Source organism: Ahaetulla prasina, chromosome 2, assembly GCF_028640845.1.
Source record: "Ahaetulla prasina isolate Xishuangbanna chromosome 2, ASM2864084v1, whole genome shotgun sequence".
NCBI lineage: Eukaryota > Metazoa > Chordata > Lepidosauria > Squamata > Colubridae > Ahaetulla > Ahaetulla prasina.
Genome location: NC_080540.1, coordinates 101,930,909 through 101,947,930, shown reverse-complemented (window position 1 = coordinate 101,947,930; position 17,022 = coordinate 101,930,909). Strand labels below are relative to the sequence as shown.

At 42.0% G+C, this 17,022-nt stretch overlaps 1 protein-coding gene across 2 annotated transcripts in view; it reads right to left on the bottom strand.

Moving 5' to 3' along the window:
* Positions 1-576: 576 nt before the first annotated feature.
* SH3RF2 (SH3 domain containing ring finger 2) overlaps positions 577-17,022 on the bottom strand; it is a 108,175-nt gene continuing 91,729 nt past the window's right edge. For both annotated transcript variants that reach the window (XM_058167668.1, XM_058167667.1), the window contains exons 8-10: positions 5,669-5,880; positions 3,340-3,692; positions 577-1,803 (exon numbers count right to left, since the gene is read on the bottom strand). In XM_058167668.1, coding sequence (XP_058023651.1) covers positions 1,501-1,803; positions 3,340-3,692; positions 5,669-5,880 — 868 coding nt within the window. In that variant the 3' untranslated portion in view covers positions 577-1,500. The remainder of the gene's footprint in view (positions 1,804-3,339; positions 3,693-5,668; positions 5,881-17,022) is intronic.

The following is a 17,022-nucleotide window of genomic DNA, read 5'->3' as shown; positions in this document are numbered from 1 at the left end:
CACTTTTATAGGTTAACCTATCTTACATCTGGGAAATAGCTCTTCTGTATATCAGCATGTGTGTCAAGGGAAAACGGGTAAAATAAAGCATGAAACCTGCCATTCAACAGGGAGAAGAGTTTGTCTCAAGCCATATTAGAAGTCTTCAGGCAGCAAAATAGCTCCCTGCCCCCAAAACATGCTGATAATATGTCCTCTTTTTTTCTATCTAGTAAGAAAGATAGAAAAGCTGGGGTGCAGCTTTTTTGGGATTTTTTTTTTCTCCTTTAGAATGCAAACTGTTTTTTTCCAGACATGAATTGTTCCGGGATAATAGAGCAAAATAGTAAATCAATTTGTGGAGTATCGGAATCTTTTCTTACTTTCCATACATTAAGAGGCAGTTAGTGTAGGTTCTAGAAGAATACATTATTTTACCCTTGGCAAGACATCCAGATGAACATGCACTTGTTCTTGAAAACTTTCCTTATGCTGTACGCCAGTTACAGACATCCAGTGTTGCATTCGTTTCATTGGTTCCATGCAATCATCCAAGACTGTGAGCTCCAACATTTATTGAAATGACACCGCAGGAGCAATGACAAAACTTGCTCGTTTACTTCAGGCTAGAATGCACAACCTTTGAACTGATAAAGGGAACAAAACCAAACTGCGTATATAGCACTGCTCTAAACATCAGTCACAGCTAGTTTATGTGATAGAATTGTGATTCTTTTTATTGCTGAGGCTAGGTAGTCAGGGAGAATCTGAGAGATTGGTCTCCATCAATCATTGTGTAGGTGAGAGCCTGCGTGCAGGGAAAAGGAAAGACTCATAGGTCCTTCTGTTAAGTGAGAATTGCTCAGAAAGTCTATTCCATTATTTCCCTTGGAGTTAATGTTTTTGAAGCCAAGTGATTTTTAATTTCTAAAAAAAAATAAGCATTCTGAATTCTAACATAAATGGAAAGCGCAAATGGAAACGTTAAGGTATAAGAAGGATGTGATAACTCAGTTTCAAGAATAGTAAGGAAAGGATGGTGGCTAAACCATGCTTAAAGCTCATTAGAATACAAAACAAAACGAAGCAAAGCGAAACAAAACTCTCTTTGTTCTTGTTTACAAATGAATTCTACAATTCTGAACTTAGAGCAATATGGATTTTGAATCGGCTCCATGCTCCTAGTCCTTTATTATTATTATTATTAGAACTAACAGTGATAATAGAATAGACACTACAGTTGGGATAGTTTTTGCATCTGAAGAACATTGCAGGCTCATGCAGCATGAGGTTTACTTCTGAGCCACACAAAACAAGAACTTCCCATATTGTTGGTGAACTCTTGTCATCATCGGTGAGATTCTAGACTTTTAAAGAGGCTGAAACCGTTAGTAAAATTTAAACATTTTGAAAGGTAGCAGATTGGACCTAAAACCTATCTCCCATCTGGTTGCTGATCCTTATAAACAATGAGTAATAATGCATGTCCAAAACAAAGCCAATTAAATAAGGTTAAATTTCTCAGTTCTCAGAGATACTATTATAATTCTTTTTTGTAGGAAAGGTTGGGTGACCAGTTTGGCTAGAAAGGTCCAGTGGCAAGGTCTTGTGATGTGACATTCTCTTCTGATGAACTGAACTAGAGATAATGCGATGGGAATACAAAGCTGGTATTTCAGGGCTCTTGTTGTTTGATTCTGGTTGTATTGCTTCTGTAATCATTCCTTGTTCAGGCTTGCCATTGGAGAGGTTCAGTGAAGATATAGAATTATGCCTCTTGGACGGTGGTGGGCTGTAGTTCTGAAATCGCACTGTTTTCACTTGCTGAAAATAGATGGAAGAAATCTGGAGTTAATTTATTCCCAGAAGGCTTCCAGAAACATTTCTATGCCACTGCAGAAACATATTCCCAAACAAGCAAAGTAAATTCTGTTCTACAATTTTCCTAGAAAAATGTGAAAAGACAAGTTACCTTGCCCCTCTCATAAAATATTATCAGTAATCCTTTAGCATATTGGGTAGAAATTTGAAAGGCAAGTTAATGGTTGTATCTACAGAACAGTGGTGGGTTTCAATTTTTTTACTACTAGTTCTGTGGGTGTGCCTTTGTGGGTGTGGCATGGCTCAGTGGGTGTGGCTTGGTGGGCATGACAGGGGAAGGATACTGCAAAATCCCCATTCCCTCCCAATCAGCTGGGACTTGGGAGGAATAGATGGGGGCGGGTGGTATTTACTGTTCTCCGAACTACTCAAAATTTCCGCTATCGGTTCTCCAGAACTGGCCAGAACCTGCTGAATACCACCTCTGTTACAGTACTAGCTTTGTCTTGGAATGTTTTTGTAAAGAAGGAAACATTTCTGAGAGGTACATCATGTGAATCTTCTACACAATTACTGAGCCATTTAAGAGAGATCAGTAGCTGAGAGAAATCCTTCTTTACATGGAATAGAAACTCTGCTATGGATTAGGAAATACAGATTATTAACTCTTAAATAGATTTATGTAAGATCATTCTTTTGATTTAATATGGAAGTAAAATGAGTATACCCTACAATATTCTTCTGAAGAACACTAAATAGTATTTGTGCAGTTAATTGAATTTTAAATAATACAATGTATATTATCAGCATTATAGTACTAGGTTAGTAATAAAAAAAATGTGTATTAACTCCAGTTAACTTCAGTCTTGAACATATTTAACTCCAAAGTATAATCTTCAGGAATAAGGGCAATTTCATATGTGATAGGAAAACAGACTGTATAGTGTACACTTGGTGCTATTACTGAAAAAATAAGGTACGAGTGTCTACCTGATTGAGAACTGCTTCCTGATTAATTCTTAATGTGATTAGAAATCAATAGATATGAGGGAAACATGTCAACTATGTTTAATTTAAATTTAGACTTTTTCCAATGAAGAGCCCTGGTGGCGCAATGGTTAGAATGCAGTCTTGCAGGCTAATTCTGCCCACTGCAAGGAGTTTGATTCTGACCAGCTCAAGGTTGGCTCAGCCTTCTGTCCTTCCGAAGTTGATAAAATGAGGACCTAGCAATACGCTGACTCTGTAAACCACTTAGAGCAGGGGTCTCCAAAGCTGGCTGAGGAGCTCTGGGAGTTGAAGTCCACAAGTCTTAAAGGGACCAAGGTTGGAGACCCCTGACTTAGAAAGTGCTGTAAAACACTATGAAGCAGTATATAAGTCTAAGTGCTATTGCTAAGTGCTATTGCTAATAAGCCAAATGTGGGTCTTGATCCCAAAATTTTAACACATATCACTAAATTCTCACAAAAGGAATTGCCAATACTTAACATTTGACAACCATAACTCTATTATTGCAGGGCTAGACCTTATTATTACCTTCTCAGAGGTATTTTTCAAAGTATCTGGTTTCACCAGAATGGAAGGTGGCGCAGATACAGGTGGTTTCACTGCTAGTTCATTCTTTGGGACTTCACTGGTATCCAAAATGACTGAGCTACACACAGAAGGAGCTCTGCTGCTTCCGCTTCGGGGCAATAGCACTAAGGAAGAATTATGACAGACGCTCAGTTTGATTCCTGTATCACCCATGCCAACTCCTCGGGGCAAAGAGGAAATAGATTGATATATTGGAGTTTGCTGAGATCGTGCTGGAGTTGGAGGATGTCTCTGAAGAGAGTTGGTTAAAGGAATAAGGGCTCCTGGTTGCAAAGGTTTCTGAAAAGATCCACCTGGAAGGACAAATAATTAAAGAAAGGAGGGTTAAGATAGCAATAAGCTCTTCCAAACCACATGGTTGAGAATTCATAATATGTGGATTCATATTAAAAAGGGTGGGAGACATTCATTGAATTGCAGGATTTAACTGAATTCCAGACTTTGGGCTAATCAGCACTATGTGGCATGCTACTAGAACACGAAGAGCTGTTAGGAAGTTACAAGGGTGAGCTAACATTGTAGTAGAGCACATGCTTTGCATGTGGCATGTTTGAAGCTCATTCTCTCCAGAACTAATGAACCCCAGGAGGCAGCTTAATCTGTGCTCCTCTTGTTCCATTGGTTACTAGGAAAATGATATGTCTCACTGGTTCAATTCATTTTCCCTTTTGTCTTAGTGCTTAGTGTTTTATCCTAGAAACACAAGTTCAGTAGTCTAGACCAGGGGTCCCCAACTCCCGGTTTGCGGCTTGGTACCGATCCACAGTACATTAGGAACCAGAATGTGCAAGGGGCTGGTGAGCACAAATGCATGAAGCTACATTTGTGCAAGCAGTACGCACACACATGCAAAACCACCCCCTCTCCTTCCTCACTGATGCCACTGCTGCCAGTGCACAGAACTGGAAAGATTGGAGACAACTGGTCTAAACTTTACATGAAAAATATTTACTGGGAACCCTAGCAAGTCAGAGGAGACAGACAGCACTGGGCTAAGATGAACAATAGTCTGACAGAGAGGAAGACATGACTGACTCTCCTCTTTTTAAATACCTACTCAAACTCAAGCTTCAGCAGGAATTTTGTTTAAGGTTTGAACTGAAATAAATACTCAGCATGTGACTTGGAGCTTGCATATATTCATCCAATTAAAGTTGTATTTGTTTTTCTTTTCTCACTAAGGATTTTTTTTTATGACTGAAGGACAGACATGTTTTTCTAACTATGTACTTTGTAAATGGGACCATGGAATTTGCTTCACTTGATTACTCATTTCATTTCTTTTATTTGTAGAAACCACATTGGTTTCATCACTTGTAATTTTTATTTGCCTCCACCCCCCCTTTTTGTATTGTCATTTGTCTTGCTTTGCACTGGCTGCAGCAGATTGATTAAATAAAATAGCTATTGGGAGCAACTAAGTGTCACCTATACTGTGACAGAATGTAGAAAAATTGTGACCTATTCAAAAGCTCCAATGTGCTGGTGACTGTCCCAATTTTTCCTTAGAATGCCCAACTGAATAACAAACGCCCAAACTATTAGGAATAAAGAAGGCAGAAGAGAGTATTTACTGTTCAGATCCTGATACAAAGGCCCCTGAATAAGCCACCAATTCCCAAATAGAAACTAGCATAGAGAAAGGAGTTCTTAGTAAGAGTCTCATTCATACCCTTTGTGCATTTAATTTGAAGACTGAACCAAATGGATTCTGCTAAGCATTTCGTTTGTTCTAAAACAAATGCATATAATGGACTGTAAAATACCATGTTCAATTATGATGCCTAATACTAGTTACTATTTTCCTCCAAGCTCATTTTTTGTGCCTAGCAGATTATTTTCTGCCAGTATAATTCTACAGTAATTCTACATAAATATTGTTCCAGGAGTGAACACTGGCCTTGTTCAGTTTCCAAGAACTATATAGCATCAGATTTTTAAAGTTGCTGCCAACATTTCTTATTTTATCCCTTCAGTCTCTAAACAAAGACCCGGAACATAGCAGGGAGGCATAGAATTTCAACTTGATTTCTCCCCTCATAAATTTTTTTTCTGCCACAGAGTGTCTAAACATTTGATCCTCCTACACTTTTCAGATCTTCCAGGCACTGTATAAATAAATTCTTGTCTTTGGTAGGGCAGACTTCTGATCCAGCTTATTATGTTTACTACATTCATCCTGTGTTTTAATGTATAATTAAAGATTTCTCATCATATCTCTGCCTTTGGGAAGCAGGTCCACTTGCTTGTTTCTCATGGTAGGACTTACTCTTCTTATTGCTACTCCGTCCTCTTCTCAGTGAGCCTGTGTGCCCTGAAGCGCTGGGCAAAGACAGATTCCTCACAGGTGAAGACAGAGATTTCAAAGCTCTGCTTTGCCCTGGACAGTTCCCTGAGAGGCTTCCGTGGGATGCTAGTGTGGATAATGTCCAAGTTGCATAAAGGGAGGGCATCTTTGAATCAGGGAAGCTGGACGATTTTCTGTTTGTTTGGGAGAGCAAAAGAAGAGGGAGAAAGGTCATTAGCAAGCAGATTCCTTTCAGGTCATTTACATAGGAAACAGAGGTGGGCTTCAGCAGGTTCTGACCAGTTCTGGAGAACCGGTAGTAAAAATTCTGACTGGCCCCGCCCCCATCTATTCTCTGCCTACTGATTGGGAGGAAACGGGGATTTTGCAGTATCCTTCTCCAGGATTGGGGAGGGAATAGAGATTTTACAGTATCCTTCCCCTGCCACGCCTACCAAGCCACATCCACCAAGCTACACCACACCCACTAAGCCACGGCCACAGAACCGGTAGCAAAAAAATTTGAAAGCCACTACTGATAGGAAACATATGTTAAAATTCAAATTCAGGAATTTTATTTACTTTTTATTAGAAAATGAAGATCGCTCCACAACAGCAAACATTTGTACATTCTGAACCAAAATACTTTTGCAGATTATTTTAATCTTGCATATAATTTTTTTTATTTACGTGAACACCAGATTTTCCCACCCATCACTCTTCCAGACCTTGAGAATTGTAATGTTGCAGGTTTTGCATTTCCACAAAGCAAAATAAAACATGATGATTCATCTTTTAATGATATATAGCTCATGTCTATTATTACTTCTTCTATCCAGCCATGAATATTTGAAGTGCTAAGGCATGTGAAACATCTGATTCTCACAGATAGTGAGCCATTTTGTTCTGCCCTTACAATGAATGTTTTGGTTATTTTCTGAAGAGTCTAGTAAGATAGGTTTGGATTGTCTGGAAGTTGAACCATAGCAACTATATGTCCTCCAGAGAGGTTTCATATCTCACCTAATCTGGATAGGCTTAATGACCCACCTAAGGTAAAGGATTTCGGAGTTGGAACATTTATATCCCAACATTTCTTTGCCTACTCACCTAACAAGCCCATCCAGATTAGATGACCACCCTGGAGGACATTTATGGGGTGCCTCTAACCAACTTGCTCAATCTGAAGAAACAACTTGGAGAAGCAGCAAAATATTTTGAACCGACAAGAAGTTCAGTTGCCATGACTCAACTTCCAGACCACTCTACTTGGATGACTGAGAATCTTCATCAACATAAGATCGGATCACTTCTTAAGAGATCAAAGCAGCCTGTTTCAAGCTGAAGAAATTTTGAAATTCAAAACATTTTGCACAAATCAAATTCAGAAATATGCAGTTCCATTCAGGCGTATCCCCACAGGCAGTTACTACTTTAATAAATATTAACAGCATAAACCCTTTGGCAGGTTAAACACATTCATTGTATGGGAATGCTTGCATGCTTCTGTGACTGACGAGTCTGCTAATTTGAATTAATCATATTTTAAGGTGTTTTTATTTTTAGCTTTTGGCTTTAGTCTACTATTGCTCTACTCTGCCTCATACAAATGTTTCTTCCACTGTTTAGCCTGTAAACCAGCTACAATTCTCCTCACCGAAGTTCTGCAATTACTTGTAGAATTTATTTTCCCCACTACGCACTTATACAATTAAAAGAAAGTTGTTCACTGGACAGGGTGGAAATGGATAATGGGATTGGTATCTGTAGTTCTGCTGTATAAGGCTGCAGGTATTTCCTTGAGAACAAGCAATGTAAAATAAAATGTGGGATGGGAGATGGGTAATGACTGTGGACAGATAATTTATGTAATGATTCAAAATTACCAAACTAATCCATTACCCAAGTAAATCACCCAGAAATTAAAAAAAAAATCAGTGGAGGGAAAAGGTTGCGAAGATAATAATTATGCAAACATATAGAGAGTTAATTTCATGTTTTCTAGTTTATATAGAGGGATGTATAAGGGAACAGATGCACAATTTATTCAGTCTCCCAGAAAATAATATAACAAGGAAAGTTTATAAATTGATTTTTTTCAGTAGACAAAAACAGGTTTCAAACATGTGTGAGATGGACCCTTCAGCTGCAGCAATTTCCTATAAAAAAAGAACCTATTTGGTCACTGGGAGTGGTAAACTTTGGAGAGGTTAATGGTCAGTTAATGGCTGTGAAAGTTGAACCATAAGGAAGGCTGAGCGCCAAAGAATTGAGGCCTTTGAACTATGGTGCTGGAGAAGACTCCTGCAAGTCCGTTGGACTGCAAGGCGATCAAACTGGTCAATCGTAAAAGAGATCAACCCTGACTGTTCTTTAGAAGGCCAGATCCTGAAGATGAAACTGAAATACTTTGGCCACCTAATGAGAAGGAAGGACTCACTGGAGAAGAGTCTAATGCTGGGAAAGACTGAGGGCAAAAGAAGAAAGGGACAACAGAGAATGAGGTGGCTGGATGGAGTCACTGAAGCAGTAGGTTTGAGCTTAAATAGATTCCAGAGGATGGCAGAGGACAGGAAGGCCTGGAGGAACATTGTCCATGGGGTTGCAATGGATCGGACATGACTTCATAACTAACAAAAACAACAACAGTGGTCAGGGAGAATGAGCTTGTGAAATCACTATATCTAGAACTGTTCTTCAGCCTAACTCACAATTTTCATGAGGACATTGTCCCTAAGGCAAAACTTATAAGGACAGGGATGTTTCAAACATGCCAGATACAAGAGACAAAGATGTACAAAGAGGATATTAGTTAGACTCTTGCCTAGTTATGGGAACGGACAATTACTGACCCAAACAGACTGACTTTTCTAATAGTACTAGGGACAATAAACATTTCTAGAGGCCCACAAGCAGAACATATGCTAAGAACTGAAAAGGCGACCCATCTGGAGGGAGAAGTATTTATCTTCAGGCAGTTGGTAGAACTGAAGAGCAGCGCAGTTAGCTAATTTTAAACAATTACAGGAAATGCCTACTTATATCAGAACCTTTACCCAAGGCCTGAGGCAGTTTAATTATGCTTGAACAGAGCTTTGGAAAGGAGAAACACATTACCTGAATATGGAAAGCTTCAGTTGATCTTCTGTAAGCAAAGTTCAGTTGATCTTCAGTTGTATCTTATAAAGGCTGTGGCCAGTTTAATGCCATTTGGTATTTGATTCTTTACTGTAACCCCAAATGGGAGCTTTGACAAAATAACTTTCAAGCTATGTTAATTAAGTTTTGATTTCAAGGGGGAAAAGTGTTAGGGATGAACAATTTAGGCTTGATTCTGAAAGGATCATTCTTTATTATTAAAATTTTAGGGTGAAACACCCCCCCCCATCAACAGCCAGCACTAATGTATCTCTGATGCCCAGCTGGCAAAAAAACAAACAGTTTTGTCTACTGCTTATACTTAAAAAAGCTCATTGATGAAGCACTGAGGAAGCAACAATCTTGAAAGACAATATTCAATCTATTATTCTGTTTCCTACTTATATTTCTATTTTCCAACTGTGGGTCCACCCCAGTAGTGAAATTCAATTTTTTTTACTACCGGTTCTATGGATGTGGCTTGGTTGGTGTGGCTTGGTGGGCGTGCCAGGGGAAGGATACTGCAAAATCTCCATTCCCTCTCCACTCCTGGGGGAAGGATATTGCAAAATCTTCATTCCCATCCCACTCTGGGGCCAGCCAGAGGTGGCATATGCCGGTTCTCCAAAATACTCAAAATTTCCACTACCGGTTCTCCCAAACCTGTCACTCCTGGTCTGCCCCTTCTTCCTTCCAAAATTGTTGCAGTCCAATCTGATTGTTTCTTTGCTCATGTTTTTCCACTGACAAGGCCAACAAAGTCACAGAACTCTTAAATTTGTTAAATTGTTGAGATTGCCAGCAATTTCTGCATGAGCAGAGTTGCTTTAATAACCTAAGTGGTCCTAAAGAGAACAAACATCACCTTGTAGTCCATTCTGATAATGTTCCCGTGCCTAGCTTTTGCTTTGGGAAAAAAATGATTTAATCATGGGACAATAATTCGTCAAAATATTGAAGTTGTCAGTTTATTATGAACTTGTTTCAAAAGGATGATATACAATATTAGTGTTCATAAGTAAGGTACTTTGTAAAACTGCTTCCAGTCTCCCGAGATCTGTGTTGGATTGTTCATTTTATTGGCCCAGAGTGTGATTGGAGGCCACCTCATAATAAAATGTGCCTGAAAAATGAAGAATAACTGACTCTCCTTATTGGGAAGAAATTTAGTGTATATCAGCATGCATAATTCTGGACCCAAAGCGGCCTTGGTGTTTCCAGTTTAAACTGAGCAATTTAACATAATAAAACACAAGGGAAGAAATGCATAAAGTAATAACATGGTTAGTTAGGTAGCTGTTTGAGCATTCCACATCTCAAACCACGGTCTCAAACCTGTCATTTTTTTCCCAATGTTTACCTGCAGTTCATATGTTCAGGGATTACAATATTCAGTTATCCAAACATAACATAATCATTTCAAGAAACACCATTTTGAAGAATGACAAATTGTCCTCGCAAAATTAATATAGGGGCTTGAGAGATCCATTCAAACTCATTTGTTATCTAGCTAATATGGTTGAGATGCACGGAGAGCATCCATGTCCTTTCTCTTCTATTATTATCCACTCTGATTAAGGAGACTAGGAACTAAAGGAAGCCATATTTTATTTAAGGTTAGATTTTGTTCTCATTTTAGAACGTGCTCTCAACCTGTACCTATTTCTGTTTTTATTTTATTTTTTACAATTGGTTCATTTGCATTTGTGTTTATAAATCTCATCTTGGAGGGAAATAGACAAGTGATATTTTATCTTTAAGGAAAAATTTACAAAAGAAGAAAGGAAGGGAAAGTCTGGAAGTTGTTTTGGATAAAACCTAAAATAGTCACCTTTGGATCTATGAGTTGAAATCTGGACCTGCTTGAAATTAAGATTAAGAATCTCTAAATTGTGAGAACTTGACACTTTTCAGAACTGGCTTTTATCCATAAATTGAGCACACAGTTTATCAAAATTGCTGGGAAGGCCACATATTCTTTTACAAATTATTGCTTTGATTTCTAAAAGAATGACAGAAAAAAATATTCCCAAATTCAGATCTGGAATATTTCAACATTCTGCTCAGCTAGTTTGCTTTTTCCACTAAATGTAGGAAAAAAACCATCAAAAACTTTGCTGAAGCCTTTATGGAAAAATGTGCTCAGTCTTACTCATCCTTAAATAGTACATTATATTTTACTTTTCGGTTAACAGTGATTACTGGCAGATTATCTTATTTTTCAGTTAATGATGATTAAGAGGACACTTTTCAAGAACAGGCTGAGACTGGAAAGCAAATCACTGAATGAGTAAACTGAAAATTCATAGTACTATATGTTATGTATTCTTGTATGTACCTTTAAATATTTGGGCGGGAAATCAGCACGTTGCTGATTGGACGAAGCCGCCAGTAGAACTGTATAAAAGGAGAGGTTTTTCCCCCAGCCTGTTGCTGGGTTCACCCTATATTAAAGAGCTGTTGTCACTACCCTGGTCTCCAGCCTCGTTACTTCCAGAACTTAACACTGGCGACGAAGGTGGGATCTCGAGGCTAAGGAGAACCAGAACCGAGCTGAAGCACGATAGACCCGAACCCAGCAAACACAGGGCAGAAAAGCGGAGATGGCCAGTTACACTCCGCCCGCACCGTTTGACCCGGCTAAAGAGAAATGGGGAACGTATATGACCCGTTTCGAAAGCTTTCTAGAAGCCAACGAACTGCAAGGAGTTCCAGATAACCGCAAAAGGGCTTATTTCTTAAGCCACTGTGGTCCGGAGGTCATTGATATCGCGGAAGCCCTGGCAGAGCCAACGCCGTTACAATCGGTGTCGTGGCCAACTCTACAGACTTTACTAAAAAACCACTTCGCACCAACGCCGTCCAAATACGTGCGGCGGTTTGAATTCGGAGAGCGAAGGCAGATGGAGGGCGAATCCATCGGTGACTACATGGCCGCCCTAAGGAAAGCGTCCAAGGACTGCGGATACCGCGACCTAGACGAGGTGCTCCTCGAGCAACTCATCCGAGGGGTCAGAGACATCCGTTTGCGGCGGCGGCTGCTAGCAAAGAGCAACCTAACGCTGGCCAACGCTCTGGACGAAGCCAGAGCACATGAAATGTCCACCCAAGCGGCGGAGACACTGCAAAAGCCTGTCCCACCAAAGGCGAGCGTGAAGCCAACTCCAGTGCACCAGGAGGAGGTTCAGACCGAATCCGACGGTGAAGATGAGGAAGGGGTCTGCCGAACCGAGAAACGCGACAAAGGGGACCGAGACGAATGCGGAAGCTGCGGTGGTCAACACCAGCGCCAACGCTGCAAGTTTAAGGACGCGACATGTCGGCGGTGCGGGAAGAAAGGGCACCTAGCTCAAGTTTGTCGAGCGGCCCAACCTTCCCGCCGAAAATTCAAATCGGCCAATCAGAGCGCGGAATCGGCAAGGCGACCCGCGATTGGCTCAAACAAAAAAGGCGCGGATTCAAACCAAACGACTGTGGTCATAGGCCGCGCCTCGACCCGAGTGGAGAAGAAGATCTTCACCAAACCAAAAATAGAGGGAGTACGGTGCCGGCTCGAAGTAGACACGGGATCAGCGATCACCATCATGTCCTGGGACACTTTGGCGAAGTCACTGCCGTCAGTCGCGAAGCGCCACCTGCAAGCACAACGGCTACGAGTCCACGACTACCAAGGGAATCGCATCCCTGTTCGAGGGACCACCTCCGTCCGAGTCGAGTACGGACCACACAAGAAGACCCTGCCCATCACGATCGTCGAAGGACCCTGCCCAGTCTGTTGGGACTAGACTGGTTTCGTGCCCTGGGCATGGGAGTGACTGGCATCTACAGAAGTGACTGTAACCTGAAAGACATTCTCTTTAACGAGTTCAAGATGTCTTCAAGGACTGCCTGGGCAAGTACAAGGGGACCCCTATTTCCTTCAACTTAGACCCCCAGGTAGCGCCCATTAGGCTTAAGGCGAGGAGAGTCCCTTTTGCCCTAAAACCAAAAATTGACAAGGAGCTAGATAAGCTCATAAATCAGGGGATTTTGGTGCCAGTCGATCACGCAAAGTGGGAGACGCCAATCGTCACCCCAATAAAACCAGACGGGTCAATTAGAATTTGCGCTGACTACAAGGCGACGCTTAACAAAGCCTTACAGAAAAGCGCTTACCCGGTTCCCGTGGTGCAACACTTGCTGCACTCTTTGGGGCGAGGGCAAGTCTTTGCAAAGTTAGACTTGGCCCAAGCCTACCAACAACTGCCCATAGACGCCCGCACAGCCGAAGCCCAAACGATTGTAACGCACAGGGGGGCCTTCAAGTGCACCCGATTGCAATTTGGGGTGAGTGTGGCACCAGGGCTGTTCCAAAACCTAATGGAACGACTTCTGCAAGGGCTCCCAGGGGTAGTTCCTACTTCGATGATGTCCTGATTTCAGGGGAAAACATAGAGGAATTGGGGGAGCGTTTGAGAAAGGTTCTGGGCATTTTCCGGACAGCCGGATTAAAAGTCAAGGTAAACAAATGCCAGATAGGGGTCGAATCCGTCGAATTCTTGGGCTACCGGATAGACAAGAAAGGAATTCACCCCACTGAGAGCAAGGTCAAGGCAATTAGAAAGGCTCCAGCGCCCAAAAACAAAGCAGAGCTACAGGCATTCCTGGGGCTAGTGAATTTTTACGCGGTCTTTTTAAAAAACAAAGCGACCGTTGCTGAACCGCTGCATAGGCTTTTAGGAAAAAATACTGTTTGGTCTTGGGGAAAGTCGGAAAATAGGGCTTTCGAAGCAGTAAAAAACCTGCTCTCAAGTGACAGCCTGCTCATCCAATATCATAACTCATTGCCCCTAGTGCTGGTTTGCGATGCCTCCCCTTACGGGGTGGGGGCTGTACTCAGCCATAGACTTCCAAACGGCACAGAAGCCCCTATAGCTTTTTACTCTAGAACGATGTCCTCCCCAGAGAGGAACTACAGCCAATTAGATAAAGAAGCACTAGCCATTGTGTCAGGGGTGAAAAAATTCCACGAATATGTTTTTGGGCGGGATTTTGAAATCGTGACTGACCACAGACCGCTACTAGGGATACTGGCTGGCGACCGCCCAACGCCTGTGGCACTTTCGCCACGCTTGACCCGATGGACTATTTTCTTAGCCGCTTATTCGTACAAGCTGCAGCATCGACCAGGAAAAGAAGTGGGGCATGCAGACGCGTTAAGCAGATGCCCACTACCAGGGGCCATCGAAGACCCTACGCCGGGGACGCCCATCCTGCTTATTGACTCTTTGGACTCTGGCCCAGTCACATCTAAGGAAGTGGCTCGGCATCATACCGGGACATTATGTTAAGGACTGTACCGGTTGGGTACAAGAGGGTGGGCCGCTGCGCCGGGCGAACGCTTTAAGGAGTTTGTTAAAAAACGGGATGAGCTCTCGGCTCAAGGGGGGTGCCTGTTATGGGGTGATCGTGTGGTAATCCCCGATAAACTAAGGGGAAAGGTACTGGACCTCCTCCACGAGGGCCACCCAGGGATCGTCCGGATGAAGGGGCTAGCGAGAAGCTATGTGTGGTGGCCACTCATGGACTCAGAGATTGCTGAGAGGGTGGGAAATGCCAGGCTTGCCAAGAGTCCAGACCCCTACCCCAACAGCCCCAGTCAGGAATGGGAAAACCCCAAGGGCCCTGGTCAAGAATCCACATTGATTTTGCTGGCCCTTTCCATGGCCAAACTTTCCTAGTGGTTGTCGACGCATTCTCTAAATGGTTGGAGATCATACTCATGAAATCCACTACGGCCGAGGCAGTAATCGCAGCCCTGCGCCACCTATTCGCAACCCACGGGTTGCCTGACACTCTGGTGTCCGACAACGGGCCGCAATTCACGGCAGCCCAGTTCGAAGAATACTTGGCAGAGGAGGGCATCCGACATGCCCTCTCTGCGCCTTTCCACCCTGCGTCGAATGGCCTTGCAGAGCGTTCCGTCCGGAGCGCTAAGGAGGCATTGTCCAGGCTCAAGCCAGGTGACTGGCAAACAAAGATAGACTTCTTTCTGGCCGTTCAGCACAGAACCCCAAGCACTGCTACAGGCAGAAGCCCAGCCGAATTATTGATGGGACGGAAACTCCGTGCCCACTTGACTGCTTGAGTCCCCATTACACACCAGAGGGTTCCAAGGGGAAATAGACAAAACAAGGGAATTGGGCATAGGCGACCGAGTGTGGGCCCGCAACTACGGGGACGGCCCAAGTTGGCTCGCAGGGCAAATAATAAAAGCAACCGGCCCAAAGTCATACTTGGTCGAATTACAAGACAACCGAGTATGGAGGCGCCACATAGATCAGATAAGGAGACGAATAACTGAACAAACTAAGCCACAGGAAACAAATTATGACCCCTCCTTATTTGAACCCACAGCTGACCATGACCCGGGGGAGGCGCAAGACTTAGCTGAGGTCCCGGAGGTCCAGCGACGCCATCAGGTTCCCGAGGGAAACGACAGGGAAAATTACAAAAGTAATCCAGGGCCGGATGGCCAAGAAAAAGAGTCTGCAAATAATCCAAGGCCCGATGGCCTAGAGAAAGAGCTGGGAGGAGAAAACAGCCCCTCCGACCAGCTCAAAACACCACCCAGAACTGAACCGTGCAGGTCTGAAAGAACTAGGAGACGCCCAGGTTATTTGCGTGACTACGTCGAAAAATAACATGTAAATAAAATGTAAATAGAGGCAAAGTGTTTTCTGGGAGGGGAGGAGTGTTATGTATTCTTGTATGTACCTTTAAATATTTGGGTGGGAAATCAGCACGTTGCTGATTGGACGAAGCCGCCAGTAGAACTGTATAAAAGGAGAGGTTTTTTCCCCCAGCCTGTTGCTGGGTTCACCATATATTAAAGAGCTGTTGTCACTACCCTGGTCTCCAGCCTCGTTACTTCCAGAACTTAACACTATAACTGGAGAATGCAAGGAGTTCCCTTCCAACACTGTTTTACTATTTTCTCAGTTAAAATAAACCTCTCCAACCCTTGATGTTCCTACATCAAGATCTCTTCTACATATTTCTTTACTACCTTGAATTATTTTATTTTTATTGATTGATTCAATTTGTATGGCCACTTATCTCAACCAAATGACTTTTGTTTGCTTCAGTGACTCATTTTTTACTGAATAGTCAGGCCTGATAAGCATACCCATATTAGCCATTTTCTATTTCCAGAAGAGAGAGGCTGCTTTGAGCTGATTTCATATTAAAACAGAACATATTTAGGGCATTAGGGAATTTATCTCCACATGCTTTCAACTGTAGCTTCAGCTTTATACAGCACCTCAGGCATGTTGTCATCTAACTTTAATATATGGAACAAGAAACTAAAACAACTCAGAAGTTAATTTTTCAGAACTGCCAAAGATGAGAAAAATCTCTAAATTATAAAAACTATTCTAAGAATAGTTTTCTTTGGTGAAATAAAACTGTAGAAAATACGTTTTTATTGTCTCAATAGTCTGACTAAAGGTGGGGAATGTGCAGTTTTGTAGGTGTTTTATTATTCCTAGTTAGCCTTACCACTAGAGTCTGTTAACTCAGAGTAACCTAAAAGATAAGAGCCTCTGTGTCCATTAAATTTCCTTTGATTTTTGTTTCAGCTAATTCAGGGTGAACGGATTTGGGGCATTTGTTGTAAGTTGAGATATTGATTCCCACTCCCTGTAAAACTAGAGGGGGGAGGGTGAGACAAAATTGGTATGCTTCAGTTTATGCTCCAGCCTCGTGGAATAACTTGCTTCCAGAGATCTTAATAGTCCTGTCCCTGATGAAAGTCTGAAATGCAAGCTTTCCTGCAAAGCTTTTAATTATTTTTAAGTATTTATGAAATTCGGAACTAAGCATGACTGCATCATATGGACATTAGCACGCTTATGTAATTATGTTTGAATTTAATTATTTAGCGATTTTATGTTCAATTTTGTAAGCAACTGGGAGTCCTTAGAGAGCAAGCAATATAGGATATAAAATACTGTAAGTAAATAACTGAGTAAGCAAGGAAATAAATAGTTTAGAGGCATATTTCGTGCTATGCTAGATAGGACTGAGACTCAAATTAATTGAGCAACCATTTTTACAACCAGATACTATACCTTTCAGAAGGCTATAGCATGAAGGCAACATAATTCCCATAATGGATGAAATGGTTCGTCCATCTTGATCTGACATATTTTATT